The sequence below is a fragment of the Saimiri boliviensis genome (assembly GCF_048565385.1).
Source record: "Saimiri boliviensis isolate mSaiBol1 chromosome 19 unlocalized genomic scaffold, mSaiBol1.pri SUPER_19_unloc_3, whole genome shotgun sequence".
Classification (NCBI taxonomy): domain Eukaryota; kingdom Metazoa; phylum Chordata; class Mammalia; order Primates; family Cebidae; genus Saimiri; species Saimiri boliviensis.
In genome coordinates this window covers 651744-661666 of record NW_027412504.1, presented here as the reverse complement: position 1 = coordinate 661666, position 9923 = coordinate 651744, and the positions used below count along the sequence as shown (strand labels likewise).

Here is a 9923-nt window from a genome sequence, read left to right as displayed (position 1 = left end):
CTAACATGAAGTATAAAATCAGCCTGTAGCCTTAGCCCTCTGCAAAATGCAGGGCTTACCATTCTGAGTATATTGTTCAAGTTTCTTTTCTGTGACTGCTTCAGGTTCTGTCATGTATTAACACCGTGCATCTAAAATCGTCACTGCTGGTCATCTGGAAGAGTCAGAAGTAGCAGGTCCGTGTTCTCATTCCCAGAGCTGCATCCTCTGCTGAACAGGGTCAGGGTGCTTGCAGCTCAAGCCTCATCTGATCCACTGACAGGCTCAGTTATCTCCTGGCCAGGGACAGGGTGGACTTCTCTATCTAGGGATGAATCCCCAGGATCAGGCAGTGTGTCTGGGACAAGCCAGTCCTCAGCGGGGAAGGCATAAGCTGCCTGCATGGCCATGGCATAGAAGGTCTGCACATGAGCACACAGAGCCCCCCGGAGCTGAGTGAGCCATGTGAACTGCTCCCAGGTCAGTGGAGAATGGATGAGCTGTGCCCACACCTGGGCTAGGTCTTGATAAATAGCCTCCGATATAGCTCGCACGGAGGTCACCAAGCTTTTTTGAAGTGACGGTGGTTGAACTCCTAGTGCCTGAGACCTGTGCTGCTTGCTGTGTCCAGTGTGAGCCCTCAAATGTCTCCTATGGTGGGTATGACAGGTCTCCTGGATTTCACTGTTGTGCACAGCAGTGGAGAACTTCGACTTTTTTTTCATTGTTGAGCTGCGCTCCTCTTCTGGACAGTTCCCTACAGAGAAAGCATGTGAGAGACTCGCCAGAACAGTTCCCACAGACCCTCATTTCTGGAAACTCCTGTGTGCTCAGGTAAACCCCACTTGTCTCTCCCCCTGGAATAAAGTGAGGCTGAACCCCTTCTGAGTCCCCAAATATATTCTGGATGCTAAGATCTCAAAAATTTTCTTGTCACTAAATAATTCTCTTCTTGCTCAAGCCTCGTATAAAAGTTTTCTAATTATTTGCCCATTGGGGCAAAATAAAACAAAACAAACACCACCACCAACAAAAAACACCAGGATCCTACCTGCTCTGTCTTGGCAGCTCTCCTTGGAACTGATTGTTCTTTTCCTGCAATTTCCCTGACATGAGCTGGACTCTGGTTCTGTGGATACAATGAGAGTTTGAGAAAGTGCCTCCAACTGAACACCCTGAAATTCAAAGTCCATCCTGGACACTCAGGAGCTCAGGTTACCACCAAACCCCACTGTTCTTCAGTGTCCAAAATCTGTCCGGCTCTGGCTGCCAAGGAGCTACCCGTTTCCTTGCTAGGGAAGCCTGTGGTGCTGCCCTGTCCCTTCCCACCTTGAAAGAGTCAGATCTTACCTGATCCAGCAGTGTTGTTTCCGGCGTTCAGTGTGGTTTCCTCAGAATTCTCCTCATTTGGATTGGGCTCCGATTCTACTGCAAAAGAAAGTTTAAGTAACTCACCTCTCCCTAGACAGAGTCCCATAGTCTATCTCTGATGCATGTGTGCGGACAGTCTTCCAAGTGAAACTCTTCTGCCAATGTCATGAATGAACACATTTCTCAAAGCCCTCTGAGGATACTAAACCATTTCCCATCCCCAATCTCAAAATAAAACCCTAACAAAGACACACAGCTCAGTATCTCTGATTCCAGCCCTCCTTCCAGCCTCCATAGAAACAGCCCAAGGGCTTACCTTGCGTTTGTATGTGCTTCTCATTGGATTGAGAGGAGGTGGTGTTGTCTTTTCTTTTGAATGGTTTCTTCTCATCTGAGCCCTTTTCTGTAAAGGAGATCTGCTGGAAATGGGGCTGGACTGTGGAGATTTGGATAGAGGAGCAGTGGAGATCAGAGTCTTCATTTCCCCTTCCCATGTTGAAGCTCAAGTGAAAGGTGCTCTCTCTTACACGTCCAAATGCGGAGTGTGGGTTAGCTGACTGAACTTGCCTTTTATACCTCCCTCGGCTGGGCGTGGCTTACTCTTATTGGCTGAACAGTTTTTTCCTTTCTATTGCTTATTAGAGCCTCAATAAGAAGTTTCTTACTGTAGTTCTGCGGGGGACCTAGACACAGTTAAAAGGAGACATTTTCAGAATCCTGTCATAGTGTCAAGAAAACAAAGAACCAGGAGCACATGGATCACAAGATCGGGGAATGATTCCTTCTGATTTCTGTCTCAGTTCCTATGCAAGTATTTATGACCCTGTTCATCGTTCAAAATGCAGAATTAGACATACTTATATTGACACATGTTATATATTTTGCACAGAAAGAGAATTTATTATACATAGTGTTAAAATTATATACTTGGATGTTGTCATTTCTTTAATGCTTGGAAACAACAAATGTCAAATTTTGGTTGATTGTATTAGATTCACACAAACGTGATAAAGTGCAAATGCAGAGAAAAACTAAATACCAAATAAAATGACCCTACCTACCTTAAAAATGAGGAAGATAATTAGATTACATGCGAGAAAATTGAATAATTAGGTTAGAGCCAAAGCTAACCTAATCAGCCCCTGATTTCTGAGGTAGCAAAAAGTCTAGGTGGAAAATCTTGCCCCCTTTCTCACCCTTCTTCAGTCCTCCCGGGAGCACCACTGTGTTCTATGGAATTTATTCAGCCTCCCTGGTATAAACGGGCTTGGTTCCTAATGGTAACTCAACTGATCACAAGAAAAACATTCAGCTCTTGTTTTCACACAGCAGACAACACCTGAATCCCATCAGAGCCCACATTGTTTCTTAACATCCACCTTCAATGTACACTCCAGAGCAGCCTCTCAAAACTGCCTCAGCGAGACAGGACAAGGTGTGGTGGAGCTCCAGGTTCAGAACAGCTGCCGCATCACTTCCTACTGCAGAGTCTGCCTCTGCTGGTCAGAGCCCTCGAACTATAGAAGGCTTAGTCTATGTCCCAGCAAGTGTTCCCTAAAAGGACCTTCTTGTCTCCCCCTCTCTGAGACATTCTATGTTAGGGAGTACTCAGCCTCCAGTCCCAAATGACTCGATTGACTGAGGAACTGATTCTCTGGGGAGGAGAAAGACAGGGGAAGAGACTGTGTTGGGCGAGTCTCTGTTTTCCCAGCTGTGCAAGTAGTAGAACCAAAAAAAAATAATAATAATAATAATTAGTGGTGGACAGACACTACCTAATGAAATTGTCTGAATGTAAATGGAACGTATCATAGCAACATTATGTATTATAATATGATATATAAAATTTATTTGACCTATAAATGCCTTTTGAAAGATTACAATATAACATTATATAAAATGTTGTCAGGTAATTTTATTTAAAAATTGAGTCAAATTTTGTAGCAACATTAATGTATAAACTTGATAGAAAGCTAGGGAAATTATCTGCTCTTGTGTAAATGACTGCTTTTTAGCTAACTCTGTAAAAGGTGTGAAGAGAGGTCTGCTACTTACTTAATGAGACATCAACTTCCAAATCTTTGCTGTTTTTAATCAATGCCCTCTCAAGATATGAGAATATTTTACTGAAAGAAACCATTTTCATAGATATCATAAGAATTTTATTTTAGTTAATAAATTATTATAACATTTATTGTTTATTAATAGTTTATGTCATTGTTAAAATATACTTAGCTAAGTCAATTTATTCAATTTTTATTTATTAAATTCTATTTATTTTAGATAAAAGAGACCCTGTAGCTGTCATATGCTGTACTGTGTTAGAAAGACAAATTATCAGGCAAAATTCAGGCCTGACCAGTCATGGTGGCTCACACCTATAATCTCAGCACTTTGCAAGAGCAAGCTGGGTAGATCACCTGAAGTCAGGAGTTTGAGACCAGCCTGGCCAACATAAGGAAACCAAGTCTGTACTAAAAATACATTAAAAAACCTGGGTGTGGTGGTGCATGTCTGTAATCCCAGCTACTCAGAAGGTTGAGGCAGGAGGATCACTTGAACCTGGGAAGAGGAGGTTTCAGTGAGCCAAGGTCACACCACTGCACTCTAGCCTCGGTGACAGAGCAAAACTCTGTCTTGAAAAGAGAAAAAAAATCAGACCTGTTTTTATCAAAATCTAGATTTCAAATAATGTTTCTAGGTGTTCCCATTCAATAAAAACCTAAATCAAAACAAACAAAAAATTTCTAGATAACTCTCATGCATATTAATAATTGTGAAATTGGGTACTTCCATTTTTTAGAGAGGGATTGTTTATATGGATGTGCTGATGTGTCAAACACATACAGTTAAGATTGTACCTTTTTTTTTTTTTACAGAGTCTCACACTGTCACTCAAGTGACAGCTTTGACCTCCCAGACTCCAGTGATCCTCCCATGTCAACCTCCCAAACAGCTGGGACTACAAATGTGCACCACCATGTCCAACTAATTTTTAAAAAATCGTTGTAGAGATGAGGTCTAACTATGTTGCCCCAGTGAGGTCTTGTTATATTGTCCAGGCTGGTCTCAAACTCCTGAGCTCTGGCTCCCAAAGTGATGGGGTTACGAATGTGAGCCCAGCCAAGATTAGACCTTTCAATGAGTGCATATCTTATCTCAAAAAAATAAAAAATCTAATTAAAAGATAAAGTCTGAATTAGAAGTGGATTCACATTAATAATTTTTAATTTTTGTACTACTTCTGTTAAAAGAGGGATTGTTTATATGGGTGTGTTTCTTTGTAAAAACCTAGTTAAGATTGAACACTTCTCCTTTTTTAGAAACAGTCTCACTCTGTTACCAGGCTGATGTGCTGTGGCACAATCACAACTCACTGAAGCCTCAAACTCTAAGGATCAAGGGATCCTGCTAGGTCAACATCCCAAGTAGCTGAAAATATAGGCGTGTACCACCATGCCTGATTAATTTTTAAAAATTTTAGTAAGGCCGGGTGCGGTGGCTCAAGCCTGTAATCCCAGCACTTTGGGAGGCCGAGGCGGGTGGATCACGAGGTCGAGAGATCAAGACCATCCTGGTCAACATGGTGAAACCCCGTCTCTACTAAAAATACAAAAAACTAGCTGGGCGTGGTGGTGCGTGCCTGTAATCCCAGCTACTCAGGAGGCTGAGGCAGGATAATTGCCTGAACCCAGGAGGCGGAGGTTGCGGTGAGCCGAGATGGCACCATTGCACTCCAGCCTGGGTAACAAGAGCGAAACTCCGTCTCAAAAAAAAAAAAAAAAAAAAAAAAATTTTAGTAAAGATGTGATCTCACTATGTTGCCCAGGCTGTTCTCAAACTCCTAACCTCAAATGATCCTCCTGCCTTGTCTTTCCAAAGTGATGGAATTACACAGACTTAAGCCATTGTGCTCAGCCGAGATTTTACCTTCAATGAGCACGCATCTTATATCACACACACACACACACACACACACACACACACACGCACAAAATAAAGAACAAAGCAGGAGGCATCACACTACCGGATTTCAAACTATACTACAAGGCTACAGTAATCAAAACAGCATGGTACTGGTACCAAAACAGAGATATAGACCAATGGAACAGAACAGAGGCCTCAGAGGAAATACAACATATCTACAACCATCCAGTCTTCGACAAGCCTGACAAAACAAGCAATGGGAAAAGGATTCCCTGTTTAATAAATGGTGTTGGGAAAACTGGCTAGCCATGTGCAGAAAGCAGAAACAGGACCCCTTCCTGACACCTTACACCAAAATTAACTCCAGATGGATTAAAGACTTAAACATCAGACCTAACACTATAAAAACCCTAGAAGAAAATCTAGGCAAAACCATTCAGGACATAGACGTAGGCAAGGGCTTCATGACCAAAATGCCAAAAGTAATGGCAACAAAAGCCAAAATAGACAAATGGGACCTAATCAAACTCCAAAGCTTCTGCAAGGCAAAAGAAACAGTCAGTAGAGTGAATCGGCAACCAACAGAATGGGAAAAAATTTTTGCAGTCTACCCATCTGACAAGGGGCTGATATCCAGAATTTACAAAGAACTAAAACAGATCTACAAGAAAAAAAAAACAAACAAGCCCATTCAAAAATGGGTGAAGGATATGAACAGACACTTTACAAAAGAAGACGTACAGGAGGCCAACAAAAATATGAAAAAATGCTCATCCTCACTGGTCATTAGAGAAATGCAAATCAAAACCACATTGAGATAGCATCTCACACCAGTTAGAATGGCGATCATTAAAAAATCTGGAGACAACAGATGCTGGAGAGGATCTGGAGAAATAGGAACACTTTTACATTGTTGGTGGGAGTGTAAATTAATTCAACCATTGTGGAAGACAGTGTGGCGATTCCTCAAGGACCTAAAAATAGAAATCCCATTTGACCCAGCAATCCCATTACTGGGTATATATCCAAAGGATTATAAATCATTCTACTACAAGGACACATGCACACGAATGTTCATTGCAGCACTGTTTACAATAGCCAAGACCTGGAACCAACCCAAATGCCCAACGATGATAGACTGGATAGGGAAAATGTGGTACATATACACCATGGAATATTACACAGCCATCAAAAACGATGAGTTTGCGTCCTTTGTAGGGACATGGATGAACCTGGAAACCATCATTCTCAGCAAACTGACACAAGACCAGAAAATCAAACACCACATGTTCTTACTCATAGGCGGGTGTTGAACAATGAGAACACATGGACAAAGGGAAGGGAGCACTACACGCTGGGGTCCGTTGCAGGGAAATGGGGGAAGGACGGGGAGGTGGGGAGGTGGGAAGAGATAGCATGGGGAGAAATGACAGATAGAGGTGAGGGGACGGAAGGCAGCAAACCACACTGCCATGTGTGTACCTATCCAACAATCTTGCATGTTCTTCACATGTACCACCAAACCTAAAATGCAATTAAAAAAAAGAAATAGCCTTTTGAAGTACCACAGGACATTTGTCTGGTTGTTTTTGTTTAGGTTAACATACCAGCAATTATTTTTTTTTGACTTCCTGACAAAAATTATTTGGATTAAAAAGTGGTTTTTATCCAAATAATTCAACTACTCTACTCCATCCCTAAGCTACTTGCATGGAAGGAAAAAGGAGGAAAAAGCCAGTACTGTGACTGCCTATGCTTCCCCCAGCATGGCCCCCTGTGAGACGTGGGGCAGCGGAGACCAGGAACTGTTCAAGGGCGCCAGGTCCCGTCTGTCTGCGCTCACTTTCCTTCCTCAGGTACTCGCATAGCGGGGGATGGCACCGACTTTACCTGTTGCTGCAGCTCCTTGGTGAGCTGGCCCTGGTCATGGAACAGGAACTGTGGGGTCAGAACAATAGAGGGCTTCACCACCTGCAGAATGGGAACAGAAGCTCATGATGAGGGCCAACCTATTCGATAATTAAATGTTTTTAAAAGTTTCTTGAGTGGAAAAACAAGGGGATGCTTGAGTCTATAGTGGTCAAGAGCATGGGGGCCTCAGAAAAGGTCAGAACCAAATTCAAATTCCTGTACTTTGAATTTCTATTTCATGCCATGGAAAATTAATTTACCCCTCTTCACCTGAGTTTCCTTTTGTGTGAAATGGAAACAATTTCATTCCTCATTCAGTTTCTGTCAAGGATTCTAAAACACCCAACTCATTTAAATGTATCGTCATTTCTGTCATAACTAGTGGGATCAATTTCACTATTATTGGATACACAGTTCTGTGCCTGAAACCTACAAAAAAGAAAATCTTACGTCTAAAAAGTGTCAGTGATTTATCATCGTTATATTATTAATCATAACTGTGTTTAATCCACAAGGCCTTGTGCATGGCAGGTGCTCAACAAACACTTGTTCAATCAATGCATGTGGGCTCTGCAGCCACACTGTTTAGGTTCTACTCGGCCTCTACCACTCATTAGCTGAGTGATGTGAGCAAGATAATTCATGTCTTTATGTCTTCGTGTCCTTCTCTATAAAAGATATATAATAAGAATCCCCAGCTCCTTAGGTTGTTGCCGGGGGTGAGTAATTTGGCAAATAGTAGGGGCTTGTTAAATATTAGCTGTGATGAACTCCTTCCAAATCGTCCTTTTCAGAGCCACAGACGAGGTCATAGTGCCCCCTGGTGACCCTAAAGTGTAAATACACATGATCACCAATACGCTCTCCTTTCACCACAGGTCCAAGACTGAGTAGTTACCTCCTGGAGGTTTCTGCTGCATCTGCCTTCTCAGTGCTCACATAAAGACTTTTGTATTTTTCTCCTCACATTACCGCAGATGGGGTTCAGGGTGCCCAACACAGAGGGTGATCCACACAGGGCAATGACCACCTGTGCCAGCCCTGTGACATCGCTGGAGGACCACTGTTCCTTCCTTCTCATGTTCTGGGTAGATGCCAGGGGTAGGGTGACCCATACCCTCGTTTCTTGCTTTGGAGAATCACATTTTCTTTTGGCAAGGAAGGCAAAAGTCACAGGAAGCCAGAGACCCGTGATCTCTCTGTGTCACAGGTTCAAACTACAAAGACCTGAACACTATGCTAAAAGCCCAAGGCTTGGGTGCTCCCCAGGGCTTCTCACCTCACGGCCTCTGCTGAGGGAGGATGAATACTATGTCCTCCTCCCAGAGCTTTGGGAGCTTGTAGCAAGCAGCCTTCCTAGCACAAAATCTTTTGGAAACCTCGAACTGTGTCTAAAACATTCCTGCACATTTTGCATCCTATTTCCCATATGTCAGCATGTTTTAGTAAAAACAAAAACAAAAAAAAATCAATTTCCTAAATATGCAAGATAAATTAATACTGTAGAACAATGTGACTTTTAAAAACATGTTATTTAGGCTGGGCATGGTGGCTTATGCCTGTAATCTCAGCACTTTGGGAGGCTAAGGTGGGTGGATCACCTGAGGTCAGGAGTTAGAGACCAGCCCGACCAAAAAGGAGAAACTCTGTCTCTACTAAAAATACAAAATTGGCCGGGCATGGTGGCACATCACTGTAATTCCAGTTACTTAAGAGGCTGAGGCAGGAGAATCACTTAAACCTGGGAGGCGGAGGTTGCAGTGAGCTATCATGCCATTGCACTCCAGCCTGGGCAACAAGAGCAAAACTCCATTTCAAAAAAACAAGCAAAAAAAAAACTGAGTCTCAGAATGATGAAGCACTTTGTCCAATGTGACTCAGCTAGTAAGTGTTGAGACCTTGCATCCAATCAAAGCCCATCTCATTCTAAAGGCCATGCTATGTTATTCTCCGGCCCATGGAGAATAATTTTAACACAACCAATGACATTTCTACACAACAACGTTCTTGTCTCAAGTCCAAGAGTGCCTCCTATGCCTTCTATAACACTGGCTTTCTGGGCACTAAAGATGCCATTCTAATGTGTAATCATGTGGCCAATGGAGATATGACCAATGTCATCATGTTTGTACACCCATAAGCCATACACACTCCTCCCTTTTCTGATGAAATTCAAGTACCCTTTTTGATTACTTAGCAAAACAGAGCTTTAAAAGAGTTAAGGTTTTGCTGGGTGTGGTGGCTCATGCCTGTAATCCCAGCACTTTGGGAGGCTGAGGTGGGTGGATCACGAGGTCAAGAGATTGAGACCATCCTGGCCAACATGGTGAAACCCCATCTCTACTAAAAATACAAAAATTAGCTGGGTGTGGTGGTGCTTTCCGGTGTTCCTAACTACTCAGGAGGCTGAGGCAGGAGAATTGCTTGAACCATGAATGCAGAGGTTGCAGTGAGCTGAGGTTATCCCACTGCACTCCAGCCTGGTGACAGAGCAAGACTCTGTGCATATCTATGTATGTATGTATATGTGTGTGTGTGTGCGTGCACGCGTGTGTGTGGTGTGTGTGTGTGTGCATGTGCATCTGTGTGTGCATGTGTGTGTGGGTGTGTGCGTGTGTGATATGTATATAAAGGGTTAAGGTTTTTATATCCATGGAACTTTCTGTATTGCTTTTGAAGTCTCTAGTTAAATGAATATTCTTCTAATAGTGACCCTGGTCATGGATGAACCTGGA

General features: G+C 42.8%; 1 protein-coding gene across 2 annotated transcripts; it reads right to left on the bottom strand.

Annotated features, from left to right (window-relative positions):
• Positions 1-236: 236 nt before the first annotated feature.
• On the bottom strand, positions 237-1844 carry LOC141583323 (protein FRG2-like). 2 transcript variants are annotated; one of them, XM_074392555.1, is made up of 4 exons: positions 1667-1844; positions 1330-1407; positions 1031-1108; positions 237-736 (listed from the first exon to the last, which is right to left on the bottom strand). In XM_074392555.1, exons 1-4 carry the CDS (start codon positions 1842-1844, stop codon positions 237-239), a joined length of 834 nt encoding a protein of 277 aa, XP_074248656.1. The 2 variants fall into 2 exon arrangements, with proteins under 2 accessions (XP_074248656.1, XP_074248657.1); XM_074392556.1 differs by having other exon boundaries at positions 1330-1404.
• Positions 1845-9923: the final 8079 nt, after the last annotated feature.

Bases quoted from the DNA above. Each gene is read 5' to 3' on its own strand.
- LOC141583323 (XM_074392555.1), bottom strand. From the start codon at position 1,844: ATGGGAAGGGGAAATGAAGACTCTGATCTCCACTGCTCCTCTATCCAA. The intron at 1,109-1,329 runs GTAAGATCTGAC...TTGTATCCACAG, and splicing joins AAACAACACTGCTGGATCAG to AACCAGAGTCCAGCTCATGT. The intron at 737-1,030 runs GTAGGATCCTGG...CTTTCTCTGTAG, and splicing joins GAGCTGCCAAGACAGAGCAG to GGAACTGTCCAGAAGAGGAG.